The sequence below is a fragment of the Charadrius vociferus genome, unplaced genomic scaffold (assembly GCF_000708025.1).
Source record: "Charadrius vociferus isolate BGI_N301 unplaced genomic scaffold, ASM70802v2 scaffold161, whole genome shotgun sequence".
NCBI lineage: Eukaryota > Metazoa > Chordata > Aves > Charadriiformes > Charadriidae > Charadrius > Charadrius vociferus.
The window spans coordinates 3412901-3430896 of NW_009646928.1; the positions used below are offsets into that span (position 1 = coordinate 3412901).

Consider the following 17996-nt stretch of genomic DNA (forward strand, 5'->3'; position numbering starts at 1 on the left):
AACCCCACCAACTCTTGTCATAAGTTCTCCAGCAAAAGCATTACAAGAAAGCAAGTCACGAGTTCTCAGGTACAAGCAGTAACCACCAGTGACAAGCAGTGACTATTTGGAAGACTTACCAAGGCTGCCATCAGGACTGGTGTCACTGATGCACATCACCACTTGGACATACGGTTTTTAATTACCATGCATTACAGTCTCTGATCCTGAGACTTGGTCAAAGAAAAAAAAGTGAAGATGACTGTGAAACTGTTTGTCAATATCAGCAAGGGAAAGGAATAGGTTTTCCAGCATACTGTTGGACAACGTACGTTGTTGTCCCTTTCTGATTTTAGCAAGGGCATGAAATCCAGTAAGAATGATCTCCTTTGCATCTCCTTAAAAGCAGGAGAGAAAACCGAAAGGAAATGTAGACATATTCACGACAGAGCTTAGCTCAGAGATGAAACTATAGGACCTCACACTTTAAAACCATGAGGCCTTCCCACTTTTCCTAACATGTTCCCTGCACGTGAGCAGCAGGCTTTTAATGATTACTAGAGACTGATACTAAAAGTGAAGCATTACTGGATGCCCTAAGCTAGTATGGAACACAGAGAGATGGAAGAATAAAGTTAACCAAAGCTGTGCAACCTGTACAAACCAGTCTGGTTTACCCTGAATGTGAAATCAAGCTAACACAAGGTTCAGCTGCCATTAAGAGAAACACATACATCTCTTCAATGGTTCTTACAATGACAATGTAGTTAAAAGGAAGAAAAATTAATGACAGAAAAAAGTAAAAATGGATCTGTTACTTAGTGGCTGTTATTTTCAGGAAAATTAATATATATATATATATTTAGATACATTTATACAGTCCTTAAAAGTTTTTGGAACATTTTACTTGTGTAACTCTTAGATCTGTATAACAGTATTGGCCGAATACATGTATACACACATGTACATAGTGATATAAATAGATGGATAAATATAGGGTTTTCAAGAAATACTTCCTTGTCTTCTATTGAAGCAAACATTAAATCTTTGCTGTTGAAAATCCCAAAGGTAACACTTTTATTAAAAGCATACATTTATTATAAATGTAAAATACTAAATTACAGCTGTTCTCAGGCGCTCTTTTTTTTATTATAATGGAGTAAATTTTGCCAGAAGCACATGTTACAGAAATGTAAATAGTGAGCAACATTGCATGGGCAGAAGTTACAGAAAGAAAGCAATTTACAAAGGGATGCTTCATCTGGTTTCCTTCTGAACATCCACCGCTTTTTATTTAAAAAAAAAAAAAAAAAAAGAGCCCAAATCTTGAGTTCTTGATAAAGAATTTTCCAATACAACGTGACATATGGTGAGTGTGCGAGCACGTGTTGGAGGAGGAGATGGTGGCTCAATGGATTAGTCATTTGCCTTTCACCTCTGGAAGCATAGTTAAACTCAGTCCTGACCAGAGCTGCACAGTATATTCCAGATGGCTAAAGTGGGCCTAATTAAAATGAATTCAGTGATGTCACCTTGGATCTGAGTGAATCGCATGCACCACTCATTTGGTATTTTGGCAATGTCAGTTCACAAATGAAATAACCAGATTAAAATCCTCCCTTAAGTCTTTCGGGACCACAGTCACACTGCATGGAAATACGTGCTATCTATCAAAACTAGAAAAGATACTTTTATAATTGTATTATCTGTTGTTTTAAATTCTAATTAATTCATTATTCTAATACAAAGAAACATTAAATGAGACTTGCATGTGAGGTAAATCAGTGCAGCAACATTTCAGTCAGATGATTCATTGGATATACACTGATTTAAACCAGCTGTGAATCTGGCAACATAATTTTAAAAAATTGTATATTTTAAGAAAATATTTTTCCTTTTATTCAGATGTAAATCAAAACAATACAAATCCCGATTACAAAGAAATACTCAGAAGTGCAAAGTATTGTTAACACAAACACTTTACACAAAATCATTCTTTAAAATTCGTCTCCAAGTTAAAAATCAGCATTTTCTAACCTTCACAGTTTGGGAAAGTGTGACTGGAAGAAGTTGGAAAGACCTTGTGTACCTTATGTATCATTTTAGCCATGAGTCTGATAACATCTGTGTATTCTGAGAACCTGTGATGTAGATAGGCTGAAGTAGGGTAGCTTTTTCTTCCCCACCTAATTTAAACTCACAAATACTTTGTTTCCTAGCAAGGGTGTTTTCCCCCCTCTGAAATAAGGACTTTTTTTCATGTGATATAATACACTCAGGAATTGTATCCTCATGTATATTGTGAGGGTTGTTTTTTTCCTAAGTTTGTTTTTTCTTCCAACATTTCTTCAATGGATAGTGAACTGCTGGGCCCACAGAGATCTCCAGACCACCAGCTCATGTATTTGAAAGGCATCTGTTTATTTTTAAAATGCAAATGCAGCCTACCTCAAAGACTGACTTGCAAGAAATGAACAATCTGAACAAGTCAAGAGGTTTCCAATCAGGAGCTGTGTTCCTCCTTTATATCAGGCTATGATCACTTGCTGTCAAAATCACTTAAACAATATCCTGGAATCTGAATGAAGTCCCCCTACAATTAAAATGAGCAGGATAATCCTGCAAGAATTATTCAGGCAAATCATTTTTCACACAGTTTAAAGTAATGATAAGGTCATTTACAAAAGAAATCAGCGCCTTTGAAATGCTGACTTGTAGACAGAGGACTGCCTGGAGGAGGGCCATAGATAACAGTGAAGACTGGCCTCCTAACACTACCCTCGCAGTCTTTGGAACTGATTCTGATGAAGAGAAGGCCCAATAAGGTTAATACCCCTACTTTGATCTCTGTCAAAGCGTACCAGCAAGAATTAATTTACATTTCAGATGAAAAAGGTTGACAGCATGAAAAGGCATCTTGTTTCTGGTATGTGAATGTGCTGTAATAGATCGGGAATTCTGAAAGGAAGTTCTGAGGAAGCTAAAGGGATAAGCCGAGCGGCTGCTTTTATTGGGAAAGAGATGAAAGGAAAACAAATTTCAATATGCGCTGTTCTGTAGAAACATGTAAGCCAAATGCTTCCTAAATTTCAAGGCCTGCTTGAGTCGGGGCGGGGGGGAGGAGTGGGGGTGGCGGCGAGGAGAGGGAAGTACATATATTTTAATTATATGGTTTTGCCAATGTCTGGATGACAAATGCAAACAGTCTATTTCACTGCCTGACATGGCTCATTTAAAAAAAAAATACAAAGGTGATCATATTCCATTTTACTGAAAAGCTGCCTTGAACTACACACTCACATTATAAGATGTGCAGGGAAGGGAGAGATTTGGAGTTGCTTTTGTCTCCATGCCACTAGACACTTGGACAGTGTAATGTAAACAACAGAAAGACTGTCAGTGTATTTTAAAACCTGGAAAATGGCCACCATTAGCAAGCATGAGCTTTGATTTGAAACACAGAATAATTAGCATGTAGAGAAGAGAAAATGTGCATAAAAAGAATTTTCAAATAAGAAGTCCTAGATATAGGTTTCCAAAGGCAGACAGAAGTGTGTTGAGAATAATTATTATTATTATTATACCCCTTCGAATGCAGTGCCAAAGATAGGAGGAGCAGACAGCCTAATTAATACAAAGGTGCACTGTGTCACTCTTAGCCCTACGGTCCTAATGCTTATTCACCCAGACTGATCACTGAAACTGTCAAGTGCCAGGTTACAAAGGAAGACAGTGTGTGTGTGTTGGTGGGAAGAGTGCTAACAGCATTCCTCCAGCATTAGGTCCAGAGGGCTCAACAGAAGTGTCCAAATTCAAGGGTACGTGTACACTCCCACTGCCTCCGCTCTGCCACATTCAATGCAGCATCATAGAGATGGCAGGAAAGGACACAGCTCTGAATCTCTCCCATGTGTGCAAACAGCAGACTAGATTAGTTGCTTTCTCTAAAGAGCTAGTAATGAGCATGCATCTCCTATATGCCGAAGAAATCTGGCTGGATAAAACTCTAAGGCAGAATGTCCCCTACAGTCTCCAAGTGATACCGCTACACACCAGCTTCCTACTGAACCTGAGATAAAGCTCATCTTAAGGAAATGTTAATAGTGAGACAGTGATGGGTCAACTGTTTCACTTTCCTTTTTATGGCAAAAGGCTGTCGTAAAAGTCGGGAAAACTAAGTTCAGATATGACCGAGTGTAAATGTAGCAAATACTCCAGAAAATAGTTGCAGGGGGTATTGTAAGATCTGCTCTCCGTGCTGTCATAAAAACAATAGAAAATGACAACACAAAGGAGAGGAGGAAGGGGAGAGAGTGCTTATGCAGTCCTTCAGTGCTTGTTGTAATGGGAGAAAAAAATTGTCCTTCACAGTTCTCTATTTAATACAATATTCTGCATTTGACACTAGAGCTACAGTTCATGACTCTACATAACAGTATGCATGCAAAGTTATAAATTATTATTTTATCCTAATGATACTCTGTTCCTTTCTGTAACCAGACTGGTATTCTGTTTTCTGCTGAAAGTCACAGCAATGCCTTATTTCAGAGTAGAAAACTTAGACAAAAGAAAAACAAATTAATTCATTGGAAATGGCTTGAGAACAAAGTAAAAGAATATTTAGAACACGTCTTTTCCAGATTGACTTTAGACTACATGATACAGAATAGAGAGGTGACAAAGCTTAAGGAATTATAGCACAGGAAGGTGGTAGAATAAAGGTGGTACCCTGGTTTATCTGTAAACACATTTGCTAGAACCCATTTTTGATCAACTACAATCTTTCCACCTGGGGTTGGACAGTGAAGGTGTATTACACTGCATCATATGGAGGCTGCTTCATATTGGCAGCATCTGAAAACACCATTGAGTTCACAGCACTGGTTCTTAGATTTCTGTGCCATATGGTACCCTGCTCTCTACTAGAGACCTACACAGCCCTATGGGCCTGTTCCTCCAATAATCTCTTTAAATTTTATTCAAATTCATATTGATACGGCTGCATAGGAGTCTGGCAGAGAGTCAAAAGATTGGCCAAAGCTGGCAAACCCAGCAAGCAGTCAAAACAAAAACCTGGCAACCTGCCAACATTAAAGCTTGACACAAAGACAGAGAAATGCACGTCCAGTGCCTCCCATCCACACTTTTAGTCAAATCAGTCCAGTGCTTTACACCAGCTCTATGTATAGTTGAATCATACTGACCATGCTCAGAGATTCTTAAAGAACTAGCTCAACAGCTTATAATCAGTATCTTTTGCTTCCAGAGAAGTACTTCCGAAAAACCTAAAGTGCCTGATACCTGTCACTGATGTCATTTGATACTGAGGAGCAAACAATCAGAAGTAATGTTTTTCATAGCTTTACTTTGGACTGCAGGTATTTCTCTTGGCTATAAACACTGACACATGAAATCACCCACAGCAAAATAGGTGTTGGCAATTGAAATAATGTTTTAATTACCTGCTTGAATATGTATAGCAGCATCAGTTCTTCTGTTCCTTATTTCCTTGTACTTCCTGCGAGCTTCATATCCTCTCCAGGCTAAAAATACAAAACCATGTGCTGGAAATTACATTTATTTAAGGAAGTGCTACAGAGTCTACAGAGTCAGAGATGTGCTGAAACTTTCATCCCTCCTGCCATAACCACTCCAGCCCCCATCTCCAATACCTCTTCCCCATCCACCCACATGTTGAACTCTGGGTTCACGACTGCAGTATTCACATCCCCACAACTTCAAACACTGCTTCACTCGTCCAAATTTTAATTGTCACCATGTGCTCACTGATGTCCTCATCCAAAAGGCAAAGGTGCACGATCATGTCAGCACAAGAACTCCCCCCCTGACACAGCTCCTCAAATTTGATCTAAGGAAGCCTGCTAAATTACTGCTAATCAGCCTCTCAGGCCCATCCCACGAGGTATGTCTCCTGGTATGCATGGGGTGGGCGGTGGGGGCATGCTACTGCATTTAATTTATGCGCTGCACGCCAGCGTAGACATACCTAACACTATTTTCATTTTGTGCACAAGCATCACATCTAAAATATTAAAATATTTAAATGAAGACATTACCAAATACTAAGATGACACCTTAGATCAATAATATTTGCATCCATTAGCTGGAGAGAAAAGCACCTCCGGTTATTTTGATTTAATAATAATCTATTACGAATGAATAAATAAAGTACATGCAATTTAACAGCTTGAAATGCAAAGACACTCAATGAAATAGGGAATGCAAACATTTACCTGACTGTATGGTAACAGCACTATTTTCTCTTTTCTCTTTGACTTTCTTGTACCTCCTTGCTCCAAGCCATCCCTTGATATAGGCTTGCATGGCCACCACCCTCCCTATAACTTCTCGCAGGAACAAATTTAACTGCTCTATATGGTAATACTTTAGAAAAACCTGAAATGGAACAACAACAAAAAAAATCAGTATTACATGCAGGCAGTAACGTAACCTCTTATATTCTGCCTTTTCATTAGTCTTGCGTCAGCCTATTTTAGGGCACCGTCGCTGAGAAAACTGGTAAAATACTGCTTGCTGATATCATAGCAATCTTGTGAATCAAATATTTGCTGTCAGTATGCTTGTGGAATTTCATTATTCCACTGATTATAATCACCCCATTGCAAAAGAAACCACATATTTACCCCCTTTACAAAGTAAATTGGCCAGGGGGTTATTTTCAGGTATCAACAATTTTGAGATACAGCCTTTCTTGACAGTGGGAAGATAAGTCCTGCATTGAATTTGTTCTTAGACATAATATTGTCTAACAGGATTCTGCTTCCGGAGGCAAACCCTAGGGGGGGTTACATACACTTTATCTGGGTCTTGAGCAGCAAAATTCTCCTTGTTTTTCTTTTGTGCACAGTAAAACAACTCAAGATACTGTATAACATCCTTTTTACAGAAATCATCCACTCCATTTTAAACCGTGAACAAAGGCTCTTGACTGAGCCAGCAAGACCTCACCTGAAACTCCACAAATGGGCAATGTACTAACCAGGATAGGCCAGCATGTGAAGTTTCAGTCATGCCATGATTAAGAGCAGGGGGAACGTCAGGGAGGCTCTGCCACAGCAGGCACTGACAGATGTACTGTCCTAATCAAGGCAGCCATGTGCAGTGTCCTTTGGGGAGGTACCCAATGCATCCCTCCTCTTGCAGCACTAACTCAGCTGGCTTGGGAGGGCACCTCCATAACCTGGGAGGCTAAATGGAGTGATTTCCTTGTTCTTTCATTCATTCATGCAGTACTTTTCAAACCACTATTAGACATGTTTTGCTAAAAGGTTACTATCCTTGAGAAAATGTTAGCACCTCCTACCTTGGTTTTCCCAAGAATCCAGTTGTCCAGTTTAGATTTCTCCAAAATGGCAAGACAGTTTTCTCTGCTACCAAGGGGAGTCTCGTGTGCCTTGAATGCAAGGTAGTAATACCTGCAAAACCAAATTACATGGAAAGAATTGACTTGAGCATCAATATGTACTTTCACTGCTCTTCTCTAGCTCAGAGCTGCTTCTCTAAAACTCATAGGCCAAATTCTCCCTTATACTCCATCCTCTTCATAAATCATGGCACAGATGTCATGAACAGATATTTGAGCATATACATGACAAGGAAAGTAAGTGGTACCATAGTGGTGACAAGAATCTGCTGCATTCTAGAAATCCCCACTCAGTGTACTTATCCATAAAGGTCTTTCACAAACCAGTGCAAATTAGGAAATACGCAAGGTTGCTCTGAATTTTTCAGGCGAACAAGTGAATGAATGACAGGGAGAAGAAGGAAAAGTGCTAGAAACCAGAGTAATAGAGAGGAAGGCAAAAATAAAACCTTCTGCATAACGTGTAAAATAAGTACGCCATCTACAGAGCTACATAACACACTTTGGCACAGTAAAATCTCGCTGCGAGTTCTGTTGAATAAGCAGGTGCTCCCCGAGGTATTCAATGGGCTTTTACAGATTTCTGAGTGGGAGAAAAGTCAAATACTAGCACCAAAGAAAAAGAAAGGCACTAAAAGTAAGTTATTCATGACCTGATGCCTCCTCCTTATGAGAAATGCCAGAAAAGGCACTTTGTAATCTTTCAATATTTTAGTTACTGCTATCGGTCATTTTTCACAAAGAAATATGAATGGCCTTGTCATTCTTTGGGAAGCATAAATCCACATAAGGAGTCCAAGGCTCTTGAGCTCGCAACAAGATCACTCCCACCAGTGGAACTCAGGGGAGCTTCCCATTTTCAGTATGCCTAGTAGAAAGACTGAGGATTCTCAATCGGTGAAGATAAAGGCCAGCACTAGGAGGGTAGGCAGTGCAACGATACACTGATTCTGATTCATTATTGAAGCCAAAAGGCTGGCGCTGTGTGTGAAGAATAAAGATTAGATTACAGTAAAAACAACTCTCATATCAAGCTTAATTTACAGAGAACAAGATGCTCAGACTGCACGAATACCCACCTGTGTTTCACACCTCCAGAAGATATATATGCATATATATGCATAATGAAAAAAATGGCATTACTATCATATCAGCAAGGATTCTATCAGTGCTGACGGTTAAGCAGAAATAGCAGCTATTTTAAAGAAAAAACAAGTAAATTATTCCTCACACGAATGTAATAATTTTCTTTACTCACAAGGAATTCTGTGGTTATGATGAGGTTTGTAAGTCATTAGGCATGATGTCTTTTTTTCTGTTTGATTGGGATAAACAATTAATTGGAATGATTATGAACAATTTTAGTGGCCTTTGAAGCAGGCCCATACTAAACAACATTGACTTTTCTTTTGTCCACGTTCTCTTGCAAAGAACGGCTTCTAAAGAATTTTTGTGAAATAACATTACTGTGCAAATAGTTAATGAAAAAGGGATGCAAATGTGTTTGAACTAAACAGACATTAAGAATGAATAGACCAACCCCTACCCATAAAGCCACCATGCATTAATGAAGAAAGGTTTTGTAGTATTTAAGTAACTCTACTTGCAAACAATTATGCTAAGTAACAGCAAGAACATGTGCCAAGTTTACAAATTTAAGGTTATTTTAGCACAAGTACAATGTTAGATGGTAGCAACTGCCACCTCAGCTCTCATTTAAGAACCGCCATTTGTTGTCTTGGTCTATTAAGTTATACCTCTACAGGTGCTACTCTATTTACATTCTGTTTGAGAGGAACTGGCAGGCTGAGCAAACCTTTCTCCTAATTATTAGCATAGGAAAGAGCCATCAGATGTTCTTTAAAAAATAAAGAGAAGAATCTGACCAGTGAACCTCAGAGACAGATTCCTCTGCAGCCACATAGCGTCAAGAAAATATGCCACCTCATACTGAAGAAAATATGGAGAAGCAATTAGAAAGAATGGAATAGCACAAGACTTTTTTTTTTAATCAGGAGAATATGATTTTCAAATTTTCACTCCAGTTAATCTCTAGATATTAGCTCCAGTTGTCACAAGAAAGAAAAAAGAACCACTAAAATAGTCAATAAAGATCAAAGGGGAACAAAATGACATCTGAAGGCAAAAGCACTGGAATCAGTCCTGGACCAGAAACATAGATATTCACCCACTGGACACATTGCCCACTCTGAATAATGATAGGAGATTATGTATTACTGAGTTATTTTTAATGCAGTGGCTTTCTCACAACATGATACTGCAAATTCTTTAGCCAAGTCTTTCAAAATACTAAAAGGCATGCTATTTAGTAGTTATGAGAAACGTGGTGTACTGAAAAGAAAAAACGATGTTTCTTCCACCTTATTACAGAACTTAAGATGCCCATTTTCACAAGACAAACAGTATTATGAGTTGCACTAATAAAACTCAGATTTAAAATATTTGTATCACAAACAATTTGTGACAGTGTGCAATTTCAACAGATACTTGACAGATACATCAGGGAAGTTGCACTAATAGTAAATTGCTGCTTGCTTCAAAAGCCAGTTCAGACAGCCATGTTATTTACACACGTATGCAACTTAAGCAGTTCCTTTCCTTAGAAGAAAGGAAGGATTCAAGTGAGCAATAATATCAGTTTTCTGGTTGTTCATACATCTTCTAAGGCACATTGTAGTTGGGAATTTTAAAACCAGGAAACAGTTTTTAGATAGCACTGATGCAATAAAATAGTAAAGGAGGATCTCATAATTTTTGAATCTATCTTATCAATGACATTCTAATTACTGAGAAGTTGACTTTTTATTTGTGACAAATACCTGGCTAAAATGTATTTTTGAGCTATGCAATTTACACACCTGACTATACCATTTTGTTTATGACAAACTTCAATATTTTTCAAATGTAGTACCCTCTCCATTAGCTCTCTTTCATTTTCTAGAACGTAGTTGCTTTCAGTACTCAGAAAAAAAACATAAATAAAACACGGCCCATTTTTCTTATCAAATCCCATTTTAACAAATGTTTTTATAAATTTAAATTTATCTGTCTTCTAAGAAAGCAAGCCATTCAGAATAACAGTAACTTTATAAACCATGGGAATAACTTCTGCATGTAAACATATTTTCTCCCAATATTTCATAAAAACTTCATCTAAAAGGTGTTTTTCCAAATGTTTTTGTTGATCCAACCACTGCACAGCAGACTCCTGTAGCCGGTTCAACGCACTGGGATATCACATTTTCAACATCAGGCCTTCCGTTCCTTTTCAGTTATGTCATCAAAAATAAGGCAGGAATGACTCTGCTAATCAGAAATAAGGTCTAAAAATATGACACTGGCAATTCCTTTTTGATTATTTCTCCTCCAGAACTGCATTTAGAGCTTGCATTCTACACAGTAAAAAGGTCTCCAGATTAGCGTTGTTCCAAAGCTCAAATACCTATGGGTTTTAAGCAAACACTTTGTGTTCTATCTGATGCCTGTTTTCATGACTGAATCACATAACTACAGATGCACAAGTAGTTTGACTTGACATGCTCAGGGTAACTGTATGGCAGCACAGCGTGTGCCACATAAGGTCATCCAATTATTTTACCTAATCTAAAATCTCTGTACAGCAATGGACCATATGGAATATTTTGGAGGATAGTAAAATGTTTCACATTAATGTATCTGGTAAAAGCGTGCAAATATGGTGAAATGGTAGAGAAAACGTCCGGGAACGCACCCAAAACGTCGGGGTATATGCAACTACAACTATTCATTTTGATTTGTTGACCTAATTTCATTTCTATCATACTTATGTAAATCTACTCTACAGAGATCACAAAGTGACCTCTGTTTACAACATTTCACCAAGAAAAGAAACCAGATACTTAATTTCAGAAAAGTAGAGCTAGAAATCATGTTTCTTTCCAGATGAGATGAAAATGTCATAATTCTACTTTTTTATTTCCATATTTGCATTTGTTATTCCAGCAGAAAAGGCAGTAGTCTAGAATACTCCAGCGCTCTTCTATGTTAAGCCAATACTTTCATTTGTATTTTTAAAAATAAAGTTTATAGTCCTTCATGTGTTGTTTCATAAACATGCATGTATTTGTGCAAATATACATTACTTTCTTGGGTTATACATCCTGCTTGAAAATTTCCTACACTTGAGATATATTCATCTACATGTTTCCTAATAGTACTTGACTAATCGCATTCTCAGTAGCAGTAAGACTAAGTAAGAAAAAAGTAATTTGCCCTCAGAAGAATTAATTTCTCAGAGCTGATGAAACTCTGGAGTGATGTATTTCTTAACCAGTGGTTCTTACACTGCACTACAAACTATCCTTCACGGACATAAATAGTATTCCAGACAAAACATACATTAAAATGGGATTAACTGTACTTCATAGTCATTAGGCATAAACCAACATTTTTTTTAAAAGTTAAATTTATCCCTAGATCAACAACTGCAAAGCTAGGACATGCAGACTTATGGTTAAATATTAAAGACAACCAAGTAGGCTAAGGTACGGAAAACTTCAGAATGATGCTATGCATTAACTATCTGATTATGGCCAATGCATTTTAGTGTTGGTGGTTTTAGATTAGATAAACTGATTGTAAACAAACGGTTCAATTTCTCTCCCCTCCTTAAAGGGTGAACTGTGGAACTATTCAATAAATAGCATTTAAACAGCACCATTAACTCTTATACCGGTGTCTCTTACTAAAGTTCCTTTCGCATTCCAGACTTAAAGAAAGCATCAATACTACCCAAGTAATGATTAACCCTTTTCCTCTTTAAAACAAATCCTTGTACTAAAATATACGGGCATGAGGTGGAGAATGGGCAATGATATGTGAAAAGCATGTGGTGCAAGAGGGCAAAATCCCTTTCTAGCCAGAGCCCCAGCAATAGTAGGCAGATTCTCAGCATTCCAAAAGATGTTTTTTCCTTCTCAGCCCTGGATTTGGAAAGTTTAAAAAACGTCCATGTTTTTAGCACTGAAAGAGCTGTTAAATGACTTCCAAAAATTCCTCACTTGCATTGCTTGTATCTCACCTCTTTCAGAAACTTCTGCATCTGAATTCATACAACTAATTACATTTGACACTATATTGAGAGTATGAATGAAAAAATGTAAATGAATAATGAAAAAACATCTAAGAAGCTCTTGAAATTTGGTAACAGATACCTAACACTTAAGCTGTAAATCATCAGATAAACACAGAATCACAGAAATACCCTCGGAAAGGCATAATTTGGTTCATTCTGCATACACAATTCATAAGGGGTTTTCAGACTTTCACTCCTAGAGGTTTTGTATCTTCTCCATCCTGCAACTGTTTACCAGTGTTCTGTGAATGACAAGTGTCTAGAAAGTATACATGAAAGGTACAGCAGTTTACCATATTTAAAGTGTACAAGAACATTACCTAGATCTGATGAAATCTTAAAGCCACTGAAACAAATAACACTAATGGTAAAATCAAAATATGAGGGTTATTATAATTTTGTTTCCAGAAATCACTTAGGGACTTTGGTACAGTGCAGACTCAGTGTTAAAAGTAAGTTTGCATTAAAAATGTGTCACTTTAAGAGCAAACATTTCTTTTCTCTGTAGCAAACCTGTTGACTTTTAATTTAATTCAGTACTTCCCTGATTTTGAATAATAAACAAGTCTATCACAACTTAATTTTGGGGGTTAGAAGAAAGCACATCCTGAGGTAACGTTTTAGACGATTTTGCAATATTTGACCAGTTTTTATTCTTAGCACCAGTCAACACAGAATGTGACTCATTAAGGTCAATGAGGCTTTATATGGTCATGAGAAATGTAACACTGACATTTTAGAGACTGTCTGTATCAGGTGTACCAACAGTGACCTCATGCAAATTTGCACTGTGATATTGAAAAACCAGACCCAGCCTCACTTGGATCACTGTTAAAGTAATAGCACTTGTATTGACATGAGCATATGACCTGAGTAACATCATCTCGCTACTGGGGAGTAGGTAGCACTTATAGGAAAAGTCTATCCGGCATCCCAATGCAGTACAAAGAACTTAAATGCAGAATGTAAACGGGCAGAGAAAAAGAACAAAGACAATCCTAAAATGTAACTTGTACAAGACTTCAATACATTTCTGTGTGCTTATGAGGCACTTCAAGCATGACAGCATTTAGCACCATTAGATTCTCAAGTCCCTTATCTTTCAACCCGTGGCATAGAATATGCCACATTACATAAAAGGTGTATACAGCTGGGGGTTACGTGGTGAAGAAACATCTGCATACCACATCACGTCATGTGAAGCTCCAAGGGCCTGGGCACTCGGATGTACCAAGGAGCGTCCCATCCAGGGGGACTTTCTGTGCAGGTCCCTGCTAGGAAGCACACCTCCCTTAGCTGCTATGCAGTGCACGCTCATTATGCTGCTCACAAGCCAGGCCCACCTGGTTGCTGGAGCAGATTAATAACCTGTGTATGGAGCCTGGGATCCCAGCCTGAGAAAGGGCCACGCTGCTTCACTGCAAACTCGTAAGACAGACACGTGATGGCACGGGGTGCGAGACAACGCCAATGGAGACAAAGTGCCTGAGACTTGACAAGTCTACAGTGTTTACAGGGGCTTCAGATTACATTTTCCTGCTTTAAGTAAAAGAATATGTATATTTATATACATAAAATAGATGGTTGTATACTTGGCTGAAGAAACATTGTGTAAATGAGTTAAAACTAAGTCCTCTCCTCACCATCTGTTTTTTAACTCAATAAACTACCACCAGGTTTGCAACACTGAAATAATCTGTTCTACATGAAAACAGAAGACAGTAAAGAGAAACATTAGACAGAGCTTTATCTTTTGTTTACCTCCCACCTGATAAACCCTGAATGGTTCTGTTCCCTGCCTTTGATTGTTTTGTCCTCATATTTCCTGCTAAGAGTTTACAAAACAGCATTATTGAACAGGCAGATAAGAAGCACACCTATTTGTTTAATAACATCAAGGGAGAAAAAGTGCTGGCTCATCCTTTTTGTTGTTAAGTTGCTCAAAAGGATCAAAATACCAATTAACTTGCTGGCTTAGAAAATCTTTGATATCCTCACATTTACTGACATTTTGAAACTCTTGTTCATACTTGCCTAATGTCTTTTTGATTATGAACAAAGAAGTGCCAATCTGTTTAGCATTTGACCTGTTTTCTCAAACATTTTTATGTATTCAAGCACTTAGTTCCTAAAAACACTTGACTAGTCATGGCTGTAAGTTGAAGAAAAATGTTTCTTGTTCCATTGATAGCTTTTTTAAGCATTGTTTAAAAACAAAGCATGAACTGAACAAAGGAGCAAGAACATCCCCTCTCCCGCCCCCCATTTATATTCTGAACTCAGGAAGTCTTCTGTGCTGTTGGGCAAATTGCTAAATCTCCCCCCACTTCCCTTGTCGTGTTGACTTTCTTTCCTGAAAGAATTACATCAAGCTGGACTAAAAACTTGGGGAGTATCTGACAAGATGTTAAACACAACTTGCCCTTATCTGCAGGAATGGAAAGCTACAGTCGGCACTGCTTTTATTACCATTACTTTTCAAGGTTGTACTCAAATTCAGTGCACTTTTGAATGAAAAGAATCTACTGATAAAGAGGAGGCCTAATTTCCTCTCAATTTACACTAATTTCAGTGCAGTCAATCTTAGTTCACTTACGTGTAAATTGAATAAAAGTTAAGGTTAATAATTCCGCCTTCAGCCTCTTCAGGATGTTGCAAAGATGTGTTAGTAAGCACAAAAATTAATCTCTTTCTTAAACCTGCTTTAGAATCGTGTGACCTTACTAAAATTAGTCACGTAACACAAAAGAAAGGTGGAGGGAAATCAAGTCTGAAAATTAAATTGCTTTGATGGACAAACGAACACATTAGTTATCCTTCCTGGGATATATATCTCCAGTGTTTTCCTATTACATATTCATTCATAATACTAATGTATTACAAATCAGAAAAGTCCGTAATTTTTCAGAATGAATTGATGAAGCTACGGTTTATCATTCAACATCTCTCAATGCAAAGACCACAGACTTCCAAGGCCCAAATGACTGATTTACACACATGTAAATTTACCCGATCTCTGGGTTTTAGAAAGGCCCGTGAAACTTTTTGTCTTTCCTTTCTCAAAAACATAATCAGCTCCTTTCCTCTAGTATCATGAGAATGACTTGCTTTCAGTAGATTCATTAACTCTATATTGTCTGGATGAGCAACCTCCAGTTCAGAAAATATCACTAAATGCCTGATTTAGCCATTCACTACTTGTTCCTACTGTTGAGTAGTTGATGGCTTAATGTTACTGCTTTTTCTCCATTATTGAATTATCAATCCTAGTGACTGGAAAACAGTAAATACCACACAAAACCATATTTTAAATCAAGAGGAACATATAAACATACTGCCATCATAAAGTCAATAGCATTTCCTGAATTAAATTTGTAACTTTTTGAGATTGAGAATAGTATTAAAGCTAACAATAGTAGCCATGACAAGGATTCAGGTGAACAGAGATCTGGTCATAATTCATGATACCTCCAAGATAAATGACTACAAGGCTATGAAGCCTATTACAAGGAATATTTCTAAATCACAGATCTTTCTTGCACATGAATGTTTTTTCCAGTTACACCAGTGCACTGCATTTCTTCATTACCAGGCTTACGCCAATGTACGGGCACATGCTCTTGACCTTCTCCAGAGCACAAGTAGCTCTTTTCAGTTGAATTTCTGAGATGACAAAAAATGAGCAAAAGGGGAGGGAGAAAGGTGAAAAGGGTGTAAGAAGAAGAGGTGTAAAGGCAAAATGGGTAAGCAATAGTAAAAATTTTTTGTGTGAAGAGCCTCTACACAGGGAACTACACCAGTACAACACCACAGATTTGAATTCATGCCTTAATTTTTTCCACTATGACTTTTGTATACACTAAAAGATGTAACAAATCAAATTTGATACCTTATGCATAAAAATGTTTTAAATAATTTTTTACAATGTATTATGTCTGAAATAAATTGATGAAAATTTCTCTGGAATATTCCTAGTTTTTTGTCTAACCTAAGTAAAGTTTTCAAGCTTGAAATTAACACTCTCCTCAGATATTTTTTTTTTTAAAAACAAAGCTTGTATATCAGTTCTTGTATATCAGTCTTCAGCATGTACACATTCTTCATATGATGGCTGATGGTCACCGACCTTCCAAACCCTTGTATTGTGATGCATAATTTCCACTTGTTGCCTGTGCTGAAGGAACTATGGGGACAGGCTTGCTACTGAATACTAAGTGCTCACTGCTGGTCTCACATTTACTTTTCTCTGTTAAGAGCTCAGATATCTTTTGCAATCTTTATCTCTGCTAGTCACTGCCCTCATTAGAGAATCAGACCATACATGTACAAACCAATGTATGTAGAACTTTCTGTACTAACACACAGACTGTATTTTATTGAATGGAGTTTTAAAACAACCACCATGTTATAGAAGTCTGACCTTTTCACAAACTCTTCAAAGAGGATGCGATGCGAATAGCCTTTTTGACGTATTTTGACTGTTTCCAGAATTCCAGTGTATCGTAGCTGCAGTAGAACTCGCTCATGAGAAAATGTCAGTGCTTCTCGATCATCATTAGGTTTAATGCAGCGGATAAAGTGAGGCTGTCCAACAACCATTTTGGATAAAAGATCCATGAGGGAATACTAGTGAGGAAAATACAAAAAGATGCACAGACTTGACAAAAAACTGCCATGGAACTACTTAAGTGGGAGATACATATTTGTAAAGAGTGTGTACTGCTTGATCACATTTTAATCTATAATGTTAAACTGCATTGACAATTTATTAATTATATTAAAACCTAGAACCTATTAAATGTTTTCAATTGTAAAAAAAAATTGTTATTCTAGCTCTTATTTCTTACACCTTTCTCCTCATCTGTCCTAATACTACATTTCTGTAGTTGAAGAAGGCCCACATTAAAAAAAATAAATTGAAAAATGTCCTAACTGTAATTCTACTGTGGGCACACTTGACCAATCAAATACCCCCAACAGAAGAACAAGCTTTATTGTGAAACGAAAAATCACAGAAATTCACAGAAAATCATGGGGAAAGGGTTGCAAGAAGTCATCAGTTCAGTTCTCTGCCCAAAGAGAACACCAGATGTATCTGTACCATTTCAGGCATATCTCTGTTTAAACCATTTTTCAGAGTCACTATGGGTATACAACTGCACAATCTCCCTGGACAATCTACTGAAGTGCTACATTATCTTGACTATTCATAACATTCTTAACTTCTAAAAAAAACCCTGGGCATGGAAAACAATTTATTCCATTGCATTTTACACTGAACTGGAAAAAGTGTGATCAGATTATACATATCTGCTTTTCCAATGACTCCTCTGAATACTGACACTTCTGCTCCATCCTCACCTCATTAACCCACTTAATCAGTATTTGCTGCAAATACATACAATCTCAAATTCACATACAATTCCAAGCTGACTGTGGTCACTTTGCTGTAGGCTGCATCCATATTATGGTCTACTT

At 37.5% G+C, this 17996-nt stretch overlaps 1 protein-coding gene across 1 annotated transcript in view; it reads right to left on the bottom strand.

The window, feature by feature from the left end:
* The window catches only part of MYO3B (myosin IIIB), a 181285-nt gene that overhangs the window by 57509 nt on the left and 105780 nt on the right, over nucleotides 1-17996 (bottom strand). The window contains 4 exon segments of the mRNA XM_009894642.1: nucleotides 5442-5522; nucleotides 6234-6396; nucleotides 7325-7436; nucleotides 16939-17144. Of these exon segments, the coding sequence (XP_009892944.1) occupies nucleotides 5442-5522; nucleotides 6234-6396; nucleotides 7325-7436; nucleotides 16939-17144 (562 nt within the window).